General features: G+C 43.6%; 2 protein-coding genes across 2 annotated transcripts in view; one reads left to right on the forward strand and one right to left on the reverse strand.

Annotated features, from left to right (window-relative positions):
* Positions 1-654: 654 nt before the first annotated feature.
* The window catches only part of NT5DC1 (5'-nucleotidase domain containing 1), a 108,332-nt gene continuing 83,454 nt past the window's right edge, over positions 655-25,532 (forward strand). Inside the window, exons 1-6 of the mRNA XM_080664857.1 lie at positions 655-930; positions 6,118-6,209; positions 8,047-8,118; positions 11,498-11,604; positions 15,178-15,257; positions 17,424-17,508. Coding sequence (XP_080520983.1) covers positions 838-930; positions 6,118-6,209; positions 8,047-8,118; positions 11,498-11,604; positions 15,178-15,257; positions 17,424-17,508 — 529 coding nt within the window. The 5' untranslated portion in view covers positions 655-837. The remainder of the gene's footprint in view (positions 931-6,117; positions 6,210-8,046; positions 8,119-11,497; positions 11,605-15,177; positions 15,258-17,423; positions 17,509-25,532) is intronic.
* On the reverse strand, positions 19,716-24,413 carry COL10A1 (collagen type X alpha 1 chain; the record flags this gene model as incomplete). Its single annotated transcript, XM_080664856.1, has 2 exons — positions 19,716-21,604; positions 24,260-24,413. The coding sequence occupies 2 exons, from the start codon at positions 24,411-24,413 to the stop codon at positions 19,716-19,718; spliced, it is 2,043 nt and encodes a 680-aa protein (XP_080520982.1).

The following is a 25,532-nucleotide window of genomic DNA, read 5'->3' on the forward strand; positions in this document are numbered from 1 at the left end:
GGTTCTTTTCTCTACATCTTCCCTCACCAGCCCTTGTTGTGTGTTGATTTACTGATGATAGCCATTCTGACAGGTGTGAGGTGACAACTCATTGTGGTTTTCAATTTGCATTCCCCTGGTGATTAGTGATGTAGAGCATCTTTTCCTAAGTCTGTTGACCATTTGTCCTCTTTGGGGGAAATGTCTATTCTGGTCCTTTGCTCGTTTTGTAATTGGGTTGTTGAGTTTTTGGGGGTGTTTTTTACTTAGGAATTTACTATGGCATTTGAAGTTTCTGGTTCAACCCCTGGTCAAAGATCTCCTAGGCAAAAAGATCTTCCAAATCCTAGGCTAATATCGTCCGAGGAAGGTAAGTGGATAAAATCTCCATATTCTTCTACTATTGGTTCAAGTCTAACTTTACCATCTCCTTGTTTCCCTGGCGCCTGCAAAAGGAAGGGGAGCCCCAGTTAATTTTGTGGCGAGGGCTACGTGCCAGCAGGGGCTTAGCTGCACCCTCAATTCCTGCAGCCATGGCACAGCTCCAGGTCCCATCTTGCCTTCGGGAATCCTGGGGGCAGGAGCGCGCTTGCGGGGTTAGCAGTGAAAGACCGCAAAGTGGCCACCAGGACGCCGGGGAGGCCGGACGCGCGAGGGGCGGGGAGAGGCGCGGCCGGGGCGGAGGAAGCGTGGCGGGGCGGTGCTTGCGGGCGCGGGAAGCGCTACAGGCCGCCTCGCCGCGTCCCGGGGCGGACGCAGCCCCGCCCCGCCCCGCCGCGTCCCGCCGCGTCCTGCAGGTCCCGTCCCGCAGCGTCTGGGCCGGCGCGCTCTCCGCTCTACGGTCCTGCCCGCGCAGCCATGGCGCAGCACTTCTCCCTGGCCGCCTGCGATGTGGTCGGCTTCGACCTGGACCACACTCTGTGTCGCTACAACCTGCCTGAGAGCGCCCCGGTGAGTGGCGCGAGGTGTCTGGGGCGCACGGAGTGCAGCCTCCGTAGCTGCGGGGGCTGGAGTTTCCTCCCCGCTCAGGCGGCGAGCTGCCGGGGGCCTGCAGTCGCCGCGCCTTTGCGCGGAAGCATCCCCGGGTCCCATCCGGTGCGGTGGGCACGGGCTGATGGTAGACAAGTTTGAGAGAGGATTACGGAAGAAAAGGGGAGGAAGGAAGGACACATTGGGCGCGATCGGGCAGGGGAAACAGTTCCTAGGGCAGAGGAAGGGCGGGGCTAGAGGAACTGGGGTGTCCTTTGCAGATCCCAGGCCTTGGGACTTCTCTGCAAGTCATTTTGGGCACCAGCAGCGCGCCGCCGCAGCCACACGGTTAAGGGCTTGTATCTTCCTCGGCGGCATTTTTCCTTTTGCACGTCCACGCGACCACCTGTCAGTGTTTAGCACCGCAGTCAGGGGCAGGTTGTGTAGTGTATTGGAAGGAACATTAGCCAACAAGTCACTATGATATCTTAGCCCTAATTTTGCTTCCCACCAAGAGAAGAAAATAACCATCGCACACCTACTACGTGCTCCATGCACCTTGAATACTAGTAAGTTTAATCCTAACAACAGCCAGCAAAGTGTGGGTCCTCTCTGTGCTTTGGAAGGGAGGGGGAAGTGGAGTATGTATGACTCCACACCTGTACCCTCTACTGGATGGCACCTCCCCCCCCCCCAATTCCTTTGGTTTTCAAAAAACATTGTGAAAAATTAGAATTTTTTCCTTTTTTTGTGGTCAAAGATCTACATATCCAAGTAGAAAAAATTTTAGTTAAAGAGCACAGTGTTTCCAAGCAAGGACTCTACAGCCAGTCTGCCTAGCTTAGGGCACCAGGTCCTCTGGTACTAGTTCTGCGTCTTAACCTGTGTCTATTCTCAGTTTCCCCATCTGTAAAATGGGACCAATAATTGGATTTACTTCACAAGGTGGTTACAAAGATTAGATAGGTTAATAGATGTGTAACGCTTAGAGCAGTGCTGGCATACAAGTAAATTCCACTTGTCTGGCACGTACAAGTGTTGCTTTTATGGTTACCACCCAAAGCACTTTAAAGCCTCACCCATTTATGAGTAGAGCTCCAGGCCACTGGTGCAGACATCGCCCAGGCTCCACACTGCGGTGAGGTAAGTGTCCCAATAAGCAGTTCAGGTTCCCGTCAAAGGTCAAAAAGGAGTTGGGATCACTTGTGTTTTCTATGCACAGATGCTAAACAAAAATAGTGTGCTGTTCCTGCTACTGTACTTCATGCTTCTCTCTGTACAGATGTTCCCTTACTTATATTGAGAGTTAGGAAGGCTTTTCTTTACTACTTGATTCTTTGGCCACTACTTCCTCTAGGTCATCTTCTTTTCTTTTTAATATATATTTTTATTGATTTGAGAGCGGGAGAGATAGAAACATCAATGATTGGCTGTCTCCTGTACGCCCCTCACTGGGGATCAAGTAACCCGGGCATGTGCCCTAACGGGGAATTGAACCCCTGGTTCATAGGTCAAGGCTCACTCTCTGAGCCTTGCCGGCTAGGCCTCTAGGTCTTTGATTCATATTTAAAATCCCCTCCTGGTTCATGTTTTCTGCACCTCCTCTGTAGTCACCTTCATTTGGAAGAAATATTGTTAAAAATATTTCTGTCATGTTAGAGCCAAAATTATGCATGTGCGAGCATAAGATTTTAGAATATAAAGATCCTTGAAGACAAGGATTCTTTACTACAAGCCTCAAATATATGTGATGCTTATAGGCTGAAAACAGTAACCTAGTGTGCTTTGGATCCTGTTCGGTTTAGAAATCTTTTATTAAGGGCCTGCCGTGTGCTGAACACAGCAATAGAGTTGGGGATACACAGGTAACATACAGGCCTTCAAGTGGCCTTGGCGTGGACTGAGTGCTGAAAGGCTGGTTCGGGTCCCCTGTGGTGAGGGGTTTCAGAGGCACGGAGTCCCCTGCTTTTCTCAGCACCCGTGTTCTCTGCTTCTTGCACGTTGACCCCATTGTCTCCTGTTACAGAAGTGTCTCCTCTGAGGGAAGAAACACAGCTATGGGTGCCCGTGTTGGCAGCCTATGAGAAAGGGCTCCTTTGTCTCAGGAAGGAACCTGACCCCATTGGAAACATGTTCGTAATCAGTATTGCCACGGGGGTGAGAAGCATTTTTGTCCAGAATGGAATAAAGTGCCTTGACCAGAGGCAAGTCTAAGACTGTACACTTGGTAGCTTGAAGCTGACCAAGGTGGGAGTATGCATACCTTGAAAATGGGCAAATGCTACAAGTCAGGGCCCTTTTTAAAACCACGGCGTGACTGATAAGAATAGCAATCCCTAAATTGAATTTACTCGTATGCCAGGCCAGCTCTAAGCTCTTTATATCCGTTAATCCCATGGCACTGGTTTCTTGCAGGCAGGATCATGTGTGTGTGTGTTTTATGGTCCTTAGTATGTTGCACTTCAGAATGACTCAGTACATATGCATTGGTATTTTGGAATGATGGAATAAAAATCTATGTAGCGTGTAAAGGAGTAGTGTTCAGTCATCTCTGGACTGCAGGAATCCTGTAGGGGCCCTGTCTGGGTCCCACTCTGTCCTATAGGCTAGGAATTTCTGGGTGGTTTTAAGAACCATCACCTGTAGTTGTGAATCGCCAACAGGGTGGAGAACTGTTGATACGTAGTGTTGACATAATGTGTGTCTATTTACAATTGAGCTGGATAAAGGCCACATTGCATTGCACGGGAGTACATTTATAGAGCCTTTTATTAGCTTTACCACACCGAGCAGCTCTATTTGACAAGGAGCCTTTGCTCTCTCCACACTCACTTCCTGACACTCATACCTCAGCCCCTAACTTCAGCCACGTACCCCCCTGAACTTGTCCCCTCCCCCCTGGATTCACCCAGCCAAGTGCTACGCTTGCAGGTGTCAGTGAAAACATCGCCTCAGGGGGCCTTCTCCCACTCCTTTGCCTGTCTATCCTTGCTTCCCCCGTGCCATCGCATGCTGTCTAAACCTGTCTTGGCTTAGCATCTGTAGAGGAGGGTCAGGCCACTCAGTGTGCCCTCCTACACACTGCTGAGTATGGCCCCCGACCACGGTCTGCCTCAGGTTCAAGTGCATGCGATGCTGGCCCAAGATCACTCTGAAGGAGAATGGGTTGGGGCTGATGTAGACCTTCATCCACCTTTTGCCTGCTTTCTGTTTGGTATGCACAGTTCTTAAAAAACTGAGCCAGCCCTTTAAAAACAAAACAGATATTTCACTCCAAAAGCTGGGATTTTGTTGGTGGTGAGAAATCAGATCTGTCGACGATCAGCAAAGCATTTTTGTTGCTTTGTGCTTGCTTCCAGAGACTTCTGTTGTTCTTTTTCCTGTTTTTCTTATGGTGGAAAAGTAAGAGGTATTTCCTGTACCCGATGGAGGCCGCAGATTCCTTTGTGGGACCACCTGCCTGGTGCCCATGTGTATTCCTCGTTGAGACTCCTTTGTGTCAAATCAGAAGACTGAAACAATTAGGTAACCCATTTGATGTCCTGTATTCAAGAGAAAACAATCCATGGGTGGGGGGACAGTGCCTCCCCAGCAGTGGACCACTCCCCCAGAAGGATTTTGGGCAAGAGTGAGCTGAGAGAGCATTAGCAGAGGCAACACAGAACCAGAAGATGACTGGCTGGGAGGTCAGGGATTCCCTTCTGAAGCGGACAGGTCCTATTTCCTAAGCTAAGGTAAGGTGAGCTACACCTGAATTGGAGGATTGCGAGTGGTATATGCTAGGTTTCCTTGACAGGCGTGTTCCCCATAAGTGCAGGCTGACTTAGCTTTAGCTTTGTGACATGGGCGGGGCCACCTCCACTTTGTGGCCCTGAGACAAGAATTAACTTTATCACCTGAGGTGGGGCCTTTCATCAGGGCTGGACCAAGCGTGTGTAATCGTAAAGTGGTCCATATGTTTACTGTCTCCATCATGTGTTGAATACGTTTACAAAGCTTTGCCAAGTCTTAATGATCTCCAGTCCCTTGGAATTCAGGAGAAAGATGAATAATTGTCCTTGGTTGTATAATCGTATATAATAAAGAGGTAACATGCAAATTGACCATCACTCCAACATACAAGATGGCCACCCACATGTGGTCAAAGATGGCTGCCCCCAGGTGGACACAAGATGGCCACCACAAGATGGCTGGCAGGGGAGGGCAGTTGTGGGCGATCAGGCCTACAAGGGAGGGCAGTTGCAAGGGACCAGCCCTGCAGGGGAGGGCAGTTGGGGGGAACCAGGCCTGCAGGGGAGAGCAGTTAGGGGTGACCAGGCCGGCAGAGGAGGGCAGTTGGGGGCGACCAGGCCTGCAGGGGAGGACAGTTGGAGGGAACCCAGGCCTGCAGGGGAGGGCAGTTGGGGGAGACCAGCCCTGCAGGAGAGGGCAGTTGGGGGGAACCAGGCCAGCAGGGGAGAGCAGTTAGGGGTGACCGGGCCGGCAGAGGAGAGCAGTTGGGGGCGACCAGACCTGCAGGGGAGGGCAGTTGGGGGTGACCAGGCCTGCAGGGGAGGGCAGTTGAGGGGGACCAGGCCTGCAGGGGAGGGCAGTTGGGGGTGACCAGGCCTGCAGGGGAGGGCAGTTGGGGGGAACCAGGCCTGCAGGGGAGGGCAGTTGGGGGGAACCAGGCCTGCAGGGGAAGGCAGTTGGGGGCGACCAGGCCTGCAGGGGAGTGGTTAGGGGGTGATCAGGCTGGCAGGCAGAAGCGGTTAGGGGCAATCAGGCAGGCAGGCAGGCAAGCGGTTGGGAGCCAGCAGTCCTGGATTGTGAGAGGGATGTCCAACTGCCCCCGAGGGGTCCCAGATTGGAGAGGGTGCAGGCTAGGCTGAGGAAACACCCTCCCCCCCCCCACCCCCCAGTGCACGGATTTCATGCACCGGGCCTCTAGTTGTATACTGATGAGGTTACAATTTTGGAGGGAAAAAAAAAAGACACTACAGGCACTGGGCCTCATAGGGGTGGTTTAATGGCTTGTAAAGGGCATTAAACTGAAGAGCTTTATAATTAAGATTTTCCCTTCCCCCACTGCCCCGTGAGTGATTCCATCAGGTCTTCAGGTCTGTGAAATTCAGAATGAATAGTGAATTTTATATTTAACCTCTCTTTTTTCTTTCCCTTTGTCTACAGCTCATTTATAACAGCTTTGCTCAGTTCCTGGTCAGAGAGAAAGGATATGACAAGGAATTGCTCACTGTGACTCCAGAGGACTGGGACTTCTGGTAGGTCCTCGTTTTTAAGGTTTGCACATCCCTTCTGATTTCTGATTGTTGCTGATAAAACTTTAATGCCGCCTTTTCGATGGAGGCAGAAAGTGAAATTGAGCCAAAAGACCAAATGCCTTCTCTACTAAGAAATTTTAAGTTTAATGAATGAATGTCCTTCCTACTTTAAGTTTAGACTCAAATATAAAAACAAGCCAAGAGGGCATGTGACTAATTTGGATATTTTCACATGGTTAAATGTGTCGTTTTTAAGAGTTTTGGAGGTTATAAGAACTATCTCTAAAATGTTATCTTTCAAAAAGTTTTGTTTTATTGCTCTTCAAATAGAGAAGTATAGGCGAAGAAGAGTCATGTTTTGGATAAGTATCTGAACTAGGACATTTGGTTTTTCTGTAATTGGACAGACATTCCTTTGTCTAAGACTCTTACTGCTTATTCCCTTTCTGGGTTAGGATTCTCAAGGCTTCCTTTGTCTTTCTTCCTCATTTAGATGACAAAACCAAACAATAAATCCTGTTAAACCACTTTACCTTGTTTAGTTGAAAATTAAAAATAATCCTAAAACACATGAAAAATCCTAACTCAACAGTGTTCCTCCATTATGCATTCCTCCAATGCTTGGTTAGCCCTTTGTTATTCAATCCCTTTTGTAAAGGAGAAGCAGAAACATTTTGCTATATGAAACTGCTGACTCTGGAAATTTTACTGTGGGCCAAAGTAAATCATACTTCTCAAGTACCTGCCATTTTTTGTTTAATTCCCTTGGTATTGGTTGGCTATTATACCTCCTTGCTTTTATTATTTATAATAATGAATCTGTATCCATTTTTCTCCCCAAACTTAATATTTGACTTTCTTGTAGTTTTTTTTTCAATAATATACCTTGCCCAGAGGGCTAGTTTTATAACCTGACCTAAATTAAGGCAAATTCTAAAGAGTAAGAAAAGACTCTGGCTAAGATCTGAACTTGCAGAATATGAATGTGTGTGTGTTTTATTTAATAAAAACATTTTCACTTTTTAAAAAATCCTCACCCAAGGATGTGTTTTTCATTGATTTTTTAAAAATATATTTTATTGATTTTTTTAACAGAGAAGATGGAAGAGGAATAGAGAGTTAGAAACATCGATCAGCTGCCTCCTGCACACCCCCTACTGGGGATGTGCCCACAACCAAGGTACATGCCCTTGACCGGAATCGAACCTGGGACCCTTGAGTCCGCAGGCAGACGCCCTATCCACTGAACCAAACCGGTTAGGGCTGATTTTTTTTTTTTTTTTAAGAGAGAAAGGAAGGGGCGGAGGTGGGGGGAGGGTGGAGAGAGAGAGAGAGAGAGAGAGAGAGAGAGAGAGAGAGAGAGAGAGAAACATTTATCGGTTGCCTCCCAGACACTCCCCAACTGGGAATCAAACCCACATCTAGGTATCTGCCCTGATCGGGAATTGAACCTACAGCCTTTTAGTGTTCAAGACAATGCTCCAGCCAACTGAGCCACTGAGCCAGGGCACCATTTTCACTCCTTAACAGAGACATGCAATGAGGTTCATTTTTGCTTCTCTTTGAGTTTGTATTTCTCTTTTTAAAAGTTTAAGAATTTTAGAAAGTAAACATGCTGTCCTTTGTTTGCTCCCATAACAGTTTTCTTTATATACTTTCTCTGTGGATGATATTTAATTTTAGAGTTCTTGGATATTCTTAACTGTTTGATTAATGTATCATTCCCTTGGTTGGGAGAATGCCTTTTTTGCATTATGACTTTTTGAAAATATAGATTATTATCTCTTGAGTTAGGTAAATGCATGAATTGATTGGGAATCAAATATTTCTGTTTTAGTTGCAAGGGCTTGGCATTGGATCTGGAAGATGGAAACTTCATTAAACTTGCAGATAATGGCACCGTCCTCAGGTAATAAAATGTAGTTGTGAAGTCAAAACTTTACTCTTTTTAGGACACTTTATTACTCTGTAATATTTTATTGTTAAGGTATATATAAAAAACTGATATGCCAAGTGTCCATCCAGGTAATGACATCATGTAGTAACACCCAGCTTCCTCTCCCTAGCGCAGGGGTGGGCAAACTTTTTGACTCGAGGGCCACAATAGGTTCTTAAACTGGACCGGAGGGCCGGAACAAAAGCATGGATGGAGTGTTTGTGTGAACTAATATAAATTCAAAGTAAAGGAGGGGAGAGCAAGAGAACCGGATAGAACAGCCGGATCCAGCCCGCGGGCCATAGTTTGCCCACGGCTGCCCTAGCGACTAGCCTCCTTGGAGTTTCTTCAGCTCAGCAACACAGGTGGAAACATTTTACACTTTAACCAAATGTCTGTGAAGCGTTTTCTCATGCCTCATCTCATTTGATCCTCACAGAAGTCCTGGAGTAGGTAGATAGGAGACTTGGTGGAACCCTACTTTCTTTTCGTTAGCTAGAAAACGGAGATTTAGAAAGCTTAGAAACTTGACCCGACTGAAGAGAAGTAAGAAATAGTGGACCTTAAAATGACTTCAGGTTTTCTCACTGCGCAGAATATAGTCAAACACTGCTGCAGTTAAATATTTTACCCTTTGTTTTCCCTCCATGGTCTACAGTAATAATCTGCTTCGTGTTAATATTTACTGATGTGTTGCTGACAATTACCTGAAAGAGAAGTTGGGGTGCTTCACTGGGCTGGAAAAGGTTTAGCTACATCAGAAAGCAGGTCTAATTAAACAAGTTTATTCTATATATATAAAAGGCTAAGTTGACTCGCGCATGCGCGATACATATAAAGCTCTCACTGGCACCAATTGCATGCATGTGTTTCGATCTGTCATTGTCAATCATGAATTTGGTTGACACTTCTATTATAGAGAAAGGGCGAGTAGCAATATTAAAATATTTCTTCTAATTAATTTCCTTTCAATGTACACAAATTCGTGCACCGGGCCACTAGTAGTTAAATAAGATCATTATTTTAGTCAGATGATAGGTGATCTGTGTGCCTGCATGTCTTTGTATGAATCCTTTGAGTCATTTAAGTAACAAATCTGAGCATTAGGATTCAACATCTAGTTTCTTTAAATTTAGCTCATCAGAAATATTTGCAGGAAACATAGTAGAACGTTAATACCTTGCTTCCCGTCATTGACCACCCCTACTGCAAAGGAGCTTGGGAATTACATTGTGTTAGGTGGGTCTGTAGGTACCTGGAATAAAGTAGGAATTATTTTTATTAAGGTGGAAGGAGAGAATAGACGTGGGATAGAAGTTTATGGTCTGTGCACACTTCTCTTCTTCCATTTATCCAAATTTGCCCCCATCGTGCAGGATTCTGTGGTGTCCCAGCTCCTCTGGAAGGTGTTTCAGACTGTTCAAATCTTCCTCGGTCTCTCCTGCACTCACGGGTGCCTCCCTTTCCTTCCCTCCTTTCAGGGTGAGTCCAACCCTTTGAGTCTTGGTAAAAGTAGGGCACTCATTTGAGAAGCAGTTGCTGTTACTGCTCTGAGCCTTACAGAGGGATCACAGAGTGAGCATCTATCTTTCCCCCAATGCTGAGAGTACAGTAAGCCAGCATGGCCATGCAGCTGTGTGATTTATTATCCTATATAATAAAAGCCTAATATGCTAAGTGCCCAACCGTTCGTTCGACCATTCGAGCAGTCACTATGACACGCACTGACCACCAGGGGACAGACGCTCTGACTGGTAGGTTAGCTTGCTGCTGGGGTCTGGCCGATCAGGACTGGGCGAGATGGGCTGGACACGCCCTGGAGCCCTCCCAGGGTCTCTCCCAGGCCCTGATCGTGCACCATTGGGGTCCCTCAGCCTGGCCTGTGCCCTTTCGCAATCCAGGACCCCTCAAGGGATGTTGAAGAGCCGGTTTCGGCCCCATCCCCACAGTTTATACTAAGAGTCCAAGGAGAGGGTGCTCAGAGCAGGTTACTTCTTATACATACTCTCCCTTTTGATACATCACATTTTTCTGCACATTACAAATTCTTGCTCTCCCCCAGACTTTCCCTTAAGGTGCCGCTAGCTACAGCTGTTGGCGTGGCCCCACTTCTGATTATTTTGTTATTCATTTGCATGTTTTTCCTTGGGCAACAAGAGATAGAGTGTATGTATGTATGTATCTATATCTGCATACATACACACAGTGCAGCTTTGACTGTGACCTTTAACTTGGCTATCATTTTATCACAATGTACTTGTCTGTCTCAAATCCTTGAGTTAAAGAATGGAAAGCATCCACAGTTTTGCTTCTTTCTTTCATTGTTATGTCAGTTCATCTCCCCTCCCAACACCCTCCTGCAAGTCTGACCCTCTCCATTCAAGTTCTAGTTTCCCTGCAGTTTCTCCTGAATTGAGCTTATCTCCTTGATGCCTGCTTCCATTGAATATAGTAGTTTCCTTGTCTTATCATAGTTCCCACTCAGGATTCTTCCATCCCTACATACCACTTTCTAAAACATTAACCTCCTTCTAAAAAGGAACCTGTTTGTGATTTTTCCTCCATGTCTTTTTCCCTTAATTTTGCTTTGTTATCATAATATAACCCCAAGCAAAGAAAAACGATACTTTTTAGCGTTATCATTTCTCATAATAAACTACATAAAATATCAGCTGTTTCTCTATAGGCTAAGAGGCTTTCCTTAGGACCATCTAATGCAGGGGTCATATTGTGAGCACAGGAAGTAGCAACATCCTGTCTTGCTGTTTCAAGTTCCAAGTTTTGTCACATTTATCTCACTGCCATCCACTGTATTTTTTAGCTACGTTATGTCCTTGAAGGGGCAGGATGCTCGCTCATCTTCACAGTCTCCTGTGCCCACAAGCTGCCCCCCCCCCCCAGGTGCAGGCTCCTCCCACCTCTCCTGTGGACCTGGCGCAGCTCACACGCTAACTCTCCTACCTGCTGCTTTTTCTCTCCTGCTTCCAGACCCAATCCACACAGTTGTGTTTTAATTGTTCCAGTTAGGTTCATCTCGCCTTCATAGTTACATGACCGTTTCCTAGGAAAGGGTCATATTCCTTCCAGAGAGATAATAGTTCATAGTTTCCACGTTATAGGTCCACATTGTGAGCTGCTCCTCATCCCTTGCTCGTTGGTGGATGAATGGAGGAAGAGCTAGAGCTATCAAGAGAAATGCCTTATAGATTTCTCAGTGCGGAAGCCATTCAATGGAAAACAGAAACAAATAGAACTTTGGTTCATTTTAGAAGGGATCCACAATAGCAAGGCTGGAGGGAGGGGTGTTCAAGGGAGCCATTGACGAGCAGTGTCCCTCATCTCCCCACACCAGGGCTAGCCACGGCACCAGGATGCTGACCCCCGAGGAGCTGGCCAAGGAGTACGGGCGGAGGGAGTGGAAGTACTTCATGTCCGACGTTGGGATGGCTTTCCGGTCAGGTATGTCTCACGTGGACAGCACTGCCATCCCCTCTCCTTTACTTTGGACCCTGAACCTGCTCCATGAGGACATGAAGAAGGCCTTTCTCCTGTCCTGCTGGGCATGATGTACAAGGAAGCAACTGTGGTTTTATAGAAATAGGATGTATTTTTCTTCCACATCTGTCTGCTTTCTCTTTGGCAGTTGGTTCTATGTTAAGGAAGGTTTTGTTGATACTCCTTTTCTAGCACTTGCTCTAGAGGAAAAAGACTAGCACTTAGGAGTAATGCATCCCTTAGGAATCTGTATTTTTATCAGTTTGTTATGGGCTCAGTCCTTTTATTTCTCCAGCCTCATTTCTTTCTCTTTTCTAAAAATTTCCTTCAGTGTTTTAAAAAATATATATATTTTTATTGGTTTCAGAGAGAAAGGGAGAAGGAGAGAGAGATAGAAACATCCGTGATGAGAGAGAATCGTTGATCGGCTGCCTCCTGCACGCCCCACACTGGGGATCAAGCCCGCAACCCCGGGCATGTGCCCTGACCAGGAATCGAACCATGGTTCTGGTTCATAGGTCAACGCTCAACCACTGAGCCACGCTGGCTGGGCTAGAATTTTCCTTCTTTCTGCCAGTTCTGGTATCTTTTTTCTTCATCTTTTCTTTTTCTTTATTTTAAATGATGGTATCCATTTTTTTTCCAGTCTTTTAAAGAGCTTCATCATGGGTACAAATGAAAAGATTTCTCAGAAATTTTTTACAGACATAGGTGTGCATGAAGTCAGAGGGCATGCTGAAAACATCGTTATAACCAGACCTTATTAAAAGTCATGATTATTGGTTTTTCATTCTTCCTAAATTTTTTTGCCATTTCCTCCCACACTGCAGTTTTGAAATGCATCTGCTCTCCTTTAGAAAATGTAATAACCTGGAAATAGTCAGTTAGTTTATCTTGATTGTGCTTCCATTCTTTGTTACACTTGCCGTCTTTTGAGAGTCTTGTTTTTGTGGAGAGATGAAAATTGCAGGAAGTACGAGTATTCTTGATAAAGTCAGTTGATAGGAAGTGCCGAGACTTCACATTGGGGTTCGACATAGAACGCTTTCGCACATGTCGACTCAGAATAACTCGCGGAAGTTAAATGGGTAGATGGCCTTTTCGTCAAGGGAGGATGGAGAACTGTTGTCTCTCCAGGTTCAGGTGGTGGTAAGTAACCCAGAGAAGTGAGGCCCACAGCTAAGTTCTGACATCCATTCAGGAACGGGGAGTGTTTTAAAGAATAAAGTATTTCCCAGCCGTCAGGACATTCGCCCACTCTGAGCCAGCTGTGTACTCCCTGCTCCGCCCGTTCTCCACGGGAATCAGCAGCTGCCCCTGGTGCTGAATTTGCCCAGGAGCCTCTGAGGATGGCCTGGAAGGTTACCTGCTCTTCATTGGGTTGGTCAGGGAACTATTTTCACTCCAGGTGCCTGGTGGTCAGGCGGTGACATAACAGAGGCCTGTTGTTGCTACAAAATACTAAGAAGCTAATGCTTTTAAGAAACAATACTACCCCGGCCTGTTTGGCCCAGTGGATAGAGCGTCGGCCCACGGACTGAAGGGTCCCGGGTTCAATTCCAGTCAAGGGCACGTGCCTTGGTTGCAGGCTTGATCCTGGCCCTGGTCAGGTGCATGCGGGAAGCAACCAATCGATATTTCTCTCTCTGTCTCTCCTCCTCCCTTCCACTCTCTTTAGAAATCAATGGAAAAATATCCTCAGGTGGGGATTAACAAAAAAAACCTTATTTTTTTAGTGTAGAGATATATAAAAGAAGAAAAATGGCCTGTGGTTCTACAACGCAGTTAAACTTTATTTACATTTAAAAAAACAACACTAATGTGACCATATGCTTAGGAAATTTAAAAGTTATAGAAAGGAGTAAAATGAAGAGAAATCACGTCCAACCCCTGCCCCTCAAAATTCCCTTTTCTCCAAAGCTTATTTTTTTTTAATTCTACCACAGGGATCATACGTTTTCTGTATTTTGCTCTTTGTAACTTACATCTTAGCGATCCTGTCACATCAGCACACACACTGATGTACCTCATTCTTTTAAATGCTGGCATCCGTGCCTGTGTCACGATTCATTTTATCAGTCCCCTGATGGGGGACATTTGCGTTGTGTCTGATGTTTGGCCATTACCGACAAGCCTGCAGTAACATTTTTCTTACGTGTACATCTTTCAGTTTTGTAAGTATATCCAGGGTGAACTCCTACAAGTACAGATGCTCTAAGGATATGCAGGTTTAAAATGTTGATTAATATGGCCAGGTAGTATGTTTCTTTACATGCCATTTCCTTGTCTATTGAGTCTATTTATCTCCGAGTTAAATAGAGGGTTGTGAAGTGCTTTCCCTACCAGTATATTTAGGGCATTTTAAGCACTAATGTTTTTATAATCCCTTTTCAGGATGTTGACTTGGCATAAGTATGGTTTCTCTTACCCACCGATTACCAGAGAGCAAGTTCTTTTGAGCTTTTCTCCCACAAACGGGTAGATTATGCAGAAACAGCTTGGTATAGTGGAAATCACTAGGAACGTGGAGCCAGGCCTGGATCATATTGACTCTGTTACTTGCTGGATAAAGAGATCTGGTCAATTCCTAAGCCACTGTTAGCATCACTTTCCTCATTTTTAAATGGAGAGATCACTCATCTGCAGAAGTGAGACTTAGGCTAACATAAATTGTTCTCTTCCCCTCCATGGTTTCACTCATGTGCCCGTGTTCCATGATCACCAAGAGTGTGTAGTTTGCAAAGAGAATAACGTTGGAGTGGATTCTTGGGGAACAGTGTTTCTGTGTACAGAGCTTAATGATTAATGGACTTGGCCATGATTCAGAGGCTTGCTTTATTGAGCTCACCAATCACTTCATTCCCAGTGAGCCGTCTGTTCTGTAAGCAGGTGGAGGGTTGACGCCTTCATACAGTACAGTCTCAGAGTTTTGGTGTTGGGAGAAGCATTGACAGCAGCCTGGCCCAGTTAACAGGTCAAGGCTGACTGAGCCTCACTGTCCACACAGGTCAGCCCATGTTTGACAGTTGAGTGGCCTCTTGCCTTGTGGGTAGAAGTCAGTGAGCCCTTCTCATTAAACTCCATAGATATTTATTAGACTCCAACCAAGACACATCAATATTCAACTCTTAAACTGAAATTTCATCTCTTAATGCCCGCAAAGGGAGGGAAAGGGATGGAAAAAGAAGAGTATACAACTGACAGTGATGCTCACAGGTTTATGGATGTCCCACAGTGCTTAGGACAGCTAGCCATCAGGATCAGGCAGGTCACTCTGGGGTCAAAGGCAAGAAATAAGATAATGTACAGGGTAATGACCTTTGCCCCCTGTCTGGTTGGGGGAGCCCTGGAGTATGGTGTGGTACAGAATAGCAGAGCGGGGGGCAGAAATGTATGTGGGATAGCATCTTCCTTTTCCTCTAGATTTCTGGCAAAGCCGTTCCTAACCTTTCTTAAGAATAAAAAATAGTCTGAGATGTTCCCTCTAATAATTTCAGCATGAATTTGTTCCCAGTTTAAAATTTTGTTCTTTTTCAGGAAAGTATTATTTTTATGATAATTACTTTGACCTGCCAGGAGCTCTTCTATGTGCCAGAGTGGTGGACTCTTTGACAAAGGTGAAAACGTTTTTTCATATTTTAGAAAACTGTGATATACATGTAAATCAGTATATGTCTTTTCAGTGGAGATTTTACTCAACTTCCTCTTTGTGATTTCAGAGGAGACTGAGGAAGAAACACAGAGAATTTAGCCAAAATGTTTTTGGAAAATTAAATAAGCAGTGACCATTTTTCCCCCAGGGGTGTTAAACCTGTTCTCCAGCAGGGGGTGCAAAAGTCTAGGGAAAAATACAGAACTTGGCATCTGCATTCTTACTGGGCAGATTATGGTGGTTGACATGCCCCATGCATATAATTTTTTAGTAAAAGGTTTGTCTTTGCCTTAAGCAAGCCCCGTCTATTGTTTCTGTGCATCTAGGTTAACATATTTTTGAAATAAACTGTAGCCACCCTTAAGAGAGCACATAACCTTGTTAACTGTCCTGTAATCCAATCCCCACCTTGCTTCCTCCCAACTCCACGTCATCTTCCTTGTCTCATTAATTTCAAAGGCATTAAAGAAGTCGCAAAACTGTATTCTCCAGAGCATTGGAGATCTTGTTCCCCCATGTGTCATCAATGTGGCTTGAATAAACTCTCATAAAAATTTTCTACAGGTTTAAACATTCTTACATAGACATCTTCAATCTACAGCATGGCCTTAACTCTGCATTTTCTACTGATTGGTCCCAGGTACCAGAAAAAAAAAAAATGGTGCCTGTGCCTTGCTTCAGTTTTCTGTGGCTTAAGTCACACACACCCATTTTAGATTTCATATTTTGAGGGGTGGATCAGAAACAATGTGCATAGATATTTGCTTCTTCAGATAATGTAGTCTGGTTATGGAACAGAAGCTCACTGCTTTTAAATGGAACAAAAGAATAGAAGTGTTTTATGTTGCTTTCAACTTGCAGAATCGACAAGGGAAATAACACAAAAAGAAAATATGCAAAATTATTGATTAATGTCATACTTGGTTTTTTAAAGCAATAAAAAAAACTTGCACCTGGAAAAATATTTTCTTCATTTTATTAACAATAAAAAAGTAAAGGTAATTAAGAAAATTCGACATGTCCTTAAGCATTCTAAATCATATAAAACGAGAGAAAATGAGATGAAATTTTAAAATTAATCATTTTGAGCATAGTTTAATGCATATACACTTTTTGTACTGTGTATCAAAATTAAATAGACTTCTAGTTACATCAGTTTATACTTAGAATTTAAGACCTGTGAACATAAACTGGTTTTATGTCAGAATCACTTTCCTTTTTGCATACGTTATCTTTTAAAATCACAGTGATCATGTTCATTTTAGGACATAGATAATGGTTTATTTTTCACTCAGAATTACCGTCACGTGCTTATGACAGTTTCTGTGGAGCATTAGTTCTGGTGTGTTTGTAGAAATCGTTATTAGAGTCAGGAGATAGAGTCAGTTTCTCATTTCATCATGACTACAAGCAAATGTATCAGTCTTTAAATATTTTGGAGTTTTCATAATAGATACAAATATCTAGTAGTTGGTCTTCGTTTAGATGGAAACACTGCTTAATGTTTCCAAGGAAGCGAAGGGTTGTAGAGTTGTGTGCTTCAATGTAATGTTTACTTGCTTTCTGGTTTAAAAAAGTCTTAATAAAAGTGATTTTCATTCTGGATTTGGAATTTCCTTCATGCCTCCTGTAGAGACTTGCTGCTCTTTTATATTGAAATTCAGGTACATGTGCACTGAATTCTAAAGTAATCAGCTTTTGGGGTTTTAAGGTTTCAGGCTTCGTACCCCATTGATGCCACTGTACACAGAGTACACATTCTGATGTCTCAGAGGCTGTAACAGTAAATTTATTCCTGTTTTTAAAATATTCTGTAATTTTTATCCTTTCTAATGAGTGGAAATTTTTATTTGGGTTATATGAGTTACATTAATATAGTTGTGTGTGTGTGTGTGTGTGTGTGTGTGTGTGTGTATACACATCTCTGTAGCAGTAATTTTCATGGAAGATTTTTATTTTTTTAAATCATGTTTAGAAGAATGAGAAGTTTATTAACCCAGTATGTTTTCTGAAAATAAGTCCCTATTTTTGAATATAGTAATATTGTAATTGTTTGCCAAATATTTTCTATTATGCATAAAAAAGAATTATTGGATATGTTACATTTGGAAATTTATTTTATTTTTTTTAGAAGAACAATGGTCAGAAAACATTTGATTTTTGGAAGGATATAGTTGCTGGTATACAACACAATTATAAGATGTCAGCTTTTAAGGGTGAGTAATGTGAATTACTTTCTAATAGATGTTTGTTAAATGCTATGTGTTTGGTGAATTACTTAGACATTACCTATTCTGCTACGTTCCTTAATTGGGACTTAATTTGACCCTAAATATCACTATAAAGTTTGCATCATTTACATGTTAAGAGGTCCTTTTGTTTACATCTGTCTCGTGGCCATAATTGCCAACATTTGAGCTGTGCCGTCTTTTGCATACCTGTCAGTGAGGTCGCTTTGTCCATTCTCCAGAACTGAAGTTCTGGTTTTGCCCTTTCCTGATTTGGGAATGAGGGCTGGTGACACCGGTAACCTGTTACAGACAGTTCGGAAAGAGTGAAAATGCCATTGTTTTTGCTTAAAAAACAGGACTAGCTGACCCGGAATGGGGGCAGAGATATCACCAACCCGAGCCCAGGGTTTCACAGGTTTGCTTGGGGCACACCGATTACTTCTAAGGAATAAAGAGATGCCTTTATAGTATGTGACCCTGGTGACCTCAACCAGACTGTCCTGATTCAACCAGTGGGCGGCTGATAGATGCTCAAGAGCAGTACTTTTTGAGCTTAGAAAAATGTTGCCCTTTTTATTTATTTTTTGGCAGAGAAAGGCCGGGTTGGGGGCGGGGGGGGAGAAAGGGAGAGGGGGAGAGGAGGAGGGAGGGGAGGGAGAGATTGAGAGTGAGATTCGGTTGCCACCTTTTGGTGTATGGGAGGATGCTCCAACCAGCTGAGCCACAACAGCCAGGAAAAATATTGCCTTTTGATTGACATAAACATTTCTTGCCTTTTAATGTAGTTTAGCCATCAAAATAATCCTAAATGTTATGGCTAAAAACATATCAAGGCAACAAATTGTAACTGCAGAATATTTGTTCAAATTACATATTTCTCTGCCACCTTTTCTTTCCCTCCCCAAAGAAAATCACTGATGCGGGTGATTATCTCACTTTTCTCTCCCAGCCACCCATCCTTCACTGGCTTGTGGGTCACATGTGGTCCTGAGGGGGCCACAGGCTACACTCAGTGCCTGGGTGTGTGGGAATGCCCATCTCCACTGGAGAGGCATATCCTTGGCAACTGTGAAGCCACCCACCCCTTCACTGTTTCACTTTTTATTAGCTTTGTAAAGTGAAGAGCCTTAAAAGAATGGTTGCGAATTGCAGATTGCTACTGGCAAATAAATTCCGCATAGAAATCTATGGATGTTACTTTATTGCATTGTAAATAAGGAGTAGGTAAAACATTTCGTGCTTTCGTAAGTGAGGTACAGCTTATAACTTTTAAACAGCAATATAAAAATACAGTACGGAGCATAAATAAATAATGTCTTTTCATTTCTAGGCAGATTTTGAAACCTTTGACATTAGTTATAATTTCACTGGAATGGGAGGCACAAGGTACATACTGTAAACCCACAAAGTCATCTGATATAAAACTCAATAAAGGAATTAAATCAAATTAATTACACTTGTGTTAAATAAATACATTAGGTCAGACACCAGCTTCCAAGTTGTGAAGGGTATATAGAAAGCTTTTCTGCAATCACAGAAAAGTTTGTAAAGGTTCATACCTAAAGCACCTTGCATTTCCGGTTAATTTTAACATAATATTTTGTGTGTGTTTTTATGAGAGCCATAAAACAATCTATACGCACCTCTATCTATGAGTAGATTTTTTCACAAGGGGCCATTTAAGCCTTTGAGTAATGCACCATCAGAAAGATCCTATGATATATAATGTCTTTTAAATTTGAATATTCAAGTATTTAAGTTCTATAAAGATATACCTCTTGAATGTTTCCCAGAAGTTCTGTTAATTGTTAGAAAACAGGCTTATTTTAAAAGGAAATGCCGAGATTCTGAAATCAAATTTAATGTAATGTAGCATCACGGATCAGGGTTTTGTGATCATTTTATGTTTTAGCTTAGCAGGACTTTTTATGGTGAGGTTTTTAAGGACGGAAGGACTTCACAGAAAACTTTAAAGAGTCTCAGGACTGCTGACTAGGAATTTGACAGGGTCTTCTCCTATTGTTTACTTTTGCTGCTCGCTTTTAGAGGGAAAACTTGTTGGTCTGAAAGCTCAAATCTGTATTGAAATGAGTGCTATCTCTTTCAGCCTACGTCCATACGCGTTTTGTGGGGCGGGTGACGTTGGGGAGTGCCTTTTCAAGCAGATTTATATTAGCGTGGTGGGAATATGCTCACATCGGAGCCACTAAGAATCCTGAGAAAGATGAGTGGACGTACTCGGAGGAGTACAGGCCATTGGACTCAGCGTTGGGCAGTTGGAGCCACACCTGGTCATTTTCTGCGAGGTCGATGATGGCACTGCCCGAAGCCTGGTCCAGGTAGCCCTTGGTGTATTCATCATACGTGTACATTACGGGGGTGCCGTTCTTATACAGACCTACCCAAACGTGGGTCCCTTTCACATGCACATGATAGGAGAAATAGTATGTTCCCGGAATCTTGCAGGTGAAGATTCCAGTTCTTGGGTCATAATGCTGTTGCTTGTTATACAAAATCTTATCAAATGGGATGGGAGCGCCTATGGCTGGGTAAGCTTTGGAGAGAATAACGGTGAAAGCAGACACGGGCATTCCTGTTACACCCTGGTTGGCGCTAACAAGGGGCGTCCCGGAAAGACTGGGCCTTTGGCCGGCCTTGGTAAAGCTTTCAGGAGCGACTGCCTGCCCTGGGGGCCCCGGAGGACCGGGGGGCCCTGGAAGGCCAGGCTCTCCAGCGTGGCCTCTCGGACCTGGAGGCCCTGGTGGCCCTGTGGGTCCATTGAGGCCCTTAGTTGCTATGCCGGCTGGGCCAGGAAGACCTGGAGTTCCTGGATCCCCTTTAGATCCGGGGAACCCTGGAATGCCAGGTGGCCCAATGGGGCCTCTGGTGCCTGGTATTCCAGGAGCCCCTCTTGGACCTGCCTCGCCATTGTGTCCAGGCATTCCCTTCGCTCCTGCGGGGCCTGCAGGGCCCGGGAGACCAGGAGGTCCTTCTACTCCACGGTCACCTTTGGGTCCTGGCAGCCCTGGGTTACCCTTAGGTCCATCAAGACCTGGTTCTCCCGGGTACCCCGGTTTCCCATCTAAGCCAGAGGAACCCCTTTCTCCCTTAGCCCCAGGGCGTCCTGCAGGCCCAGCTGGCCCTGTCTCACCTTTAGGGCCTGGCATTCCATGGCTGCCCGGGATGCCCTTTGGTCCTTGGGGTCCCACATTTCCAGGGGGTCCAGCCAGACCTGGCTCCCCAGGATGGCCTGCTGGGCCTTGCTCCCCTTTGGCACCCGGGCCACCTGGAAGGCCTGCAGGTCCTCTTTGTCCCTGAAGGCCTGGCAAGCCCGGTTTCCCAAAGCCAGGAGGCCCTGGGGGCCCAGCCATTCCCGGAGCCCCGGGGTGACCTTTGGTTCCTGGAACCCCTGGCTGGCCTGGGGCTCCGGCAGCTCCTGGCTTTCCATTGCCTTCTGGTCCTCGTTCCCCCGGAGGGCCTTGGGGGCCTGGTAGGCCAATTGGTCCCCTTTCTCCTGGAAAGCCCCGGTCACCTTTGATGCCTGGCTGCCCTGGAAACCCATTTTCACCTCTTTTTCCCACTCCAGGAGGGCCAGGTGGTCCCATGGGCCCCTGAGGACCTGGAAGGCCCCTCTCACCTGGACGGCCTGGAGCACCGTATCTGGTTTCTCCTTTCTGTCCATTCACACCAGGGACTCCTGGTGCACCCTTTTCTCCAGGAAGGCCTCTGGCTCCCGGGGCTCCTGGCGATCCCTGTTGTCCAGGTTTTCCTGACACAGAAATTCCAGCTGGGCCGGGAATTCCAGGTGGTCCTGGTGGGCCGCGTGGGCCTGGTAAGCCAGCTGGTCCAATATCTCCTTTTGGTCCATAAGGTCCTCTGTCCCCTGGTTTTCCTGGCAGTCCTGGCGAGCCTGGCTTCCCCGTGACTGATGGTCCCGGTGGTCCTGGCAACCCTGGCTCTCCTTGGGGTCCAGGACTTCCATAGCCTGGTTTTCCTGGTGGCCCAGAGGGACCTGGGTGGCCTCGAGGGCCAGCGGGGCCTGGTGGACCGGGGGTACCTTGCTGTCCTCTTACTGGTATACCTAAAAGACATGCCCAATACACATACCCAGAGAGGGGCATCGTTAGTAACATTAAGGATAATCATTGCTTCTGGAGATGTGAATCAGGACAGAACATTGCAATGTCCATCAGTCCTTTTTGGCAGATCAGTGTTAAATGGTTTTAGACGGTGCATTTTATATGGTTTTTAAAAACTGCCAGAGAAGATGGTTTTACGAGACTGCGGCTACCATAATACTTTCATTACAACCAAATGATCCATGAAAATAAGCTGGGGTTGAAGAATCCATCTACTAGTATAATAAGAGTGCTGTGGGAACAAATTTATTGCATTTATTTTGGGGAAATCATCCTCCCAGGAAGAAAAGAAAGAAAAACAGTATCATACAGAAAAGGAAGAAAAAGACAAGTAAAGAATAAATGGGAAAATATTTAAGAACGATAACAATTTTCCCTCACAACAGCTAGTCTATAAGACATAAATAAGAAATGCCCTTAATTCTAATTTACATCAGCCATGGCCCTGATGAACACAGGTTTTAGATTTAAGTTGAATTTTTAACCTCAGCACATACTGTGCACTCCTACAGTCTCCATTATCAACTTAAAATTGAAACAAAGAATTAGAGAATTAGAACTAACAGGAGAGGTACATAAAGTAGTGTTAAAATGCTTATCTAAAGTTTTCCTTGATAAATGCAAATAAATATTGTTGGTGTCATAGTGCTATGGGTTCATTTGAGCTAACTACTTCTCATAATATAATACATTTAAACTAAAAAAAAAAAAAAATCCCTTATTTAGCCGGTTTGGCTCAGTGGATAGTGCCTTGGCCTGCAAACTGAAGGATCCCGGGTTCAATTCTGGTCAAGGGCACATGCCCGGATTGTGGGCTCAAACCCCAGTAGGGGGCATACAGGAAGCAGCCAATCAATGATTCTCTCATCATTGATGTTTCTCTCTCTCTCTTCCTCTCTGAAATCAATAAAAATATATTTTAAAAATCACTTATTCATTACTTTTTATGTGAGAAGTACTATTGAGCCACAAGTGTGGGAGGAGCAGAGGGTGCACCCTATGAGAGATCCTTTAAGTATGGTAAGAGATGTGCAAGCTATTTTCGTCATTCAGAGGTGGGATATGACAGCATTGCTGGGACTGGGATATACCCTTAGGGAAGTATTACCATGTCAGAGGATCTTTAGGCTGTAATCATCACAAGCAGCTGCAGAAAATACTCATTCTTTCTCAGATAACTTCTTTAACAGCTAATAAAGATGGTAATAAAATTACATATTATCTTTAAATACCTGGTTGCATAATTTACGTACATTAAAATAATTTTCTGTTTAATAGAGATTCAGAAACATAATTTAGTGTGTTTTGGCTAGTCTCTCTTTTAGCCTGTGCTGAACAGATGTGCTCGCTGTGTTTCTGTTATCAGCTTAATGTTTTACTTGTGGATTGTGGGCTTTTGTTTTCATTCAGGGTACAGTGCCTGCCAGTGGGGTGATAATATATTGAGCTCCTATTTTATATGATCAAGTAGAAGTTAAGGTGGATTTAATAGTTAAAATACAGCTTCTCAACTTTTTATTTGCAAACAAGATACATATTTTTACTCTGCAAAAATTAGCCAAGATTATACAGTAAATTAAGATGGGGAGATAGAAATATTTTTAACCTTCTAGAAGTGGTGCATTTTATTTTTAATTTAAAACCATTTCTTATGATCTTGGTAAACTATAAAAAGTCTGAATTTGTGATCATAAAAAGTATAACCTAGAGCTGCTGGTCATAGCATTTCAAAGTGCCATTTATTGCTTCAAGTAGCAGGTTTCCTTATCTTTTATTCTGTCTCTCCTAACATATCTTTCTCTTATTTGCAGTTTGAGACATTCAAGAGTATCTGTTGTACATCTGCGCATTTATTTTTAAACATTAAGCTACCATTTATGCAATATTTTAAATTTCAACTTTCTTCTTTAATAGACAGTCCTGTATGTTTAACTTGCTCAAAATTGTTGTCTCCAGAGGCATAATGCTTAAAGTGAATGGCAAATATCCTTAGCTTTGTTTATGGGATAAAATATATAACTATAATGAGAAAATACTATGGAAAGAAATGTGAATCCTCCAGTCAGTTAAGATTATTCAGTTTAATTCAGTAGATGCTTTATAGGCAGCATGTGTCAGATGTTAGTAAATGGAATTAGTGACTACGAACCCTAATCAGTGCTCTTTGAGGATCTGTGAGCACTTTATTAAACATTTTCTCAGGACTCTTACAGGAGCCGAGAAAGCTGAACAGATATATAAACCTCCTACTCCTCTTTTGTGCACTTGGCAATCATTTTATTTAAACCATTTGCAATGTGAGTAATTTTGATTGGGTTAGTATTTCTAGACTATGAGTAGTTGTTTATGCAAAAGCATCTTTTAAAGGAAAAATTTTCCCATACATTAAAAAGTTCAGGTATATCTTTCTATTACTCTTACTGTGCAAAGAATATTACTGTTCTTGAATAGACCTACTTTTTCCAAAAATCATTTTGGGCTAATTCCAGAGTTTGAAAATAATTTAACACCAGAGTTAGTAGCGTTTTGTTAAAGAGGTCATTAGATTGTAGAAAGCAACAACCAGTTAACCAAGCAACATAAACAGTTGAGCTTACCTTTACTCTTGATGGCATAGGGAATGAAGAACTGCGTCTTGGTGTTGGCTGCTGGGCCTTTTATGCCTGTAGGCGTTTGGTATCTCTCAGCATAAAACACTCCATGAACCAAGTTCAAGGACATTAGCAGCAAAAGGGCTATTGGTGGCAGCATGTTCTCAGATGGATTCTGAAAAAAAAGAAAGAATGATTTCGTTCAACTTTGTTTATTGACCCATTTTATTTTTCTAATGTTGTGCAAATGGATTCCTTATACAGCTACCTATTTTTTTGTCTTACTGTATATATTTTGAGTATATTTAATAATTAATGAGTTATAATTTTTTAGTTAAATGAATATGTGTTTTGGGAAACCAATAATCAAGTAAAAATGAAGTAAAAAAAGAAACAGAAACTATAATTGAATGTCTGTATTAAATAATTCAAGATCTTTGACATAGACAAAAATATTTAATAGTTTAAAAATACACTGAAACTCAGATTAGGGCATTAGTTTTTGCAAATCCTGTTTTACTAGGACTGTCTTTTATAGAGACTGAAGCAAATTAAACTTTCTGAGTGCATTTTAGTAGAAACCCATTTTTTAAAAATCCAAGTAGTTAATTCATTAATCCAAGTAGTTATTTCCAAGCAAGCTGACATGGAAGTCCGCCTGTGAGCACTGAGCCATATTCTTACCTGAGTGCTGGGAGTTCCTGGAATGGTTTCTTGGTCACTTTCTGACCCTCCTGTTCCCAGGTGAGCAATGCAGAAGATGCTCCCTCCAGAGCTGTCCTGCTGTATTTATACTGGTTTCCTTCTACTGCATGAGGTCAGCCTGAGCTTAGGCTCCTCCCCCAGAGGTGGAAGTAATTATGGTGGAAAGTTCTATTGGGCAGACATACAAGATCAGGTTGGACTGTCTTTCTCCTTGTTTTCTTATTGAAAAATAAAGTCTTTGTCTTAAATATATATTAATAGTTGTAACCATACACCGTCTTTTTCTGTGATTTTATTTTAGAAGTTATTACTCAGATGTTTAGGTTTGTTCATGATGGGGTGATACTGCCCCCGTTATATTTTTGAAAACCACATTCTTGTGTTATTTGGTTGAAAATGTTTGGTAATATATAAAGGGAAAAAGTCTTTTTTGGAGGGGAGTGTGGATTTAAACAGCATCTAAATTCTTCAATTATTACATAAAGCTATCAATGTGTCCATTAATGTTCCTAAATTTTTATGAAAATAGCTTACCCCAATTCTGACTTATTTTTAGCCTTGGAGTAACATAGTG

Source organism: Plecotus auritus, assembly GCF_963455305.1.
Source record: "Plecotus auritus genome assembly, chromosome: 4".
In the NCBI taxonomy this organism is placed as follows: Eukaryota; Metazoa; Chordata; class Mammalia; order Chiroptera; family Vespertilionidae; genus Plecotus; species Plecotus auritus.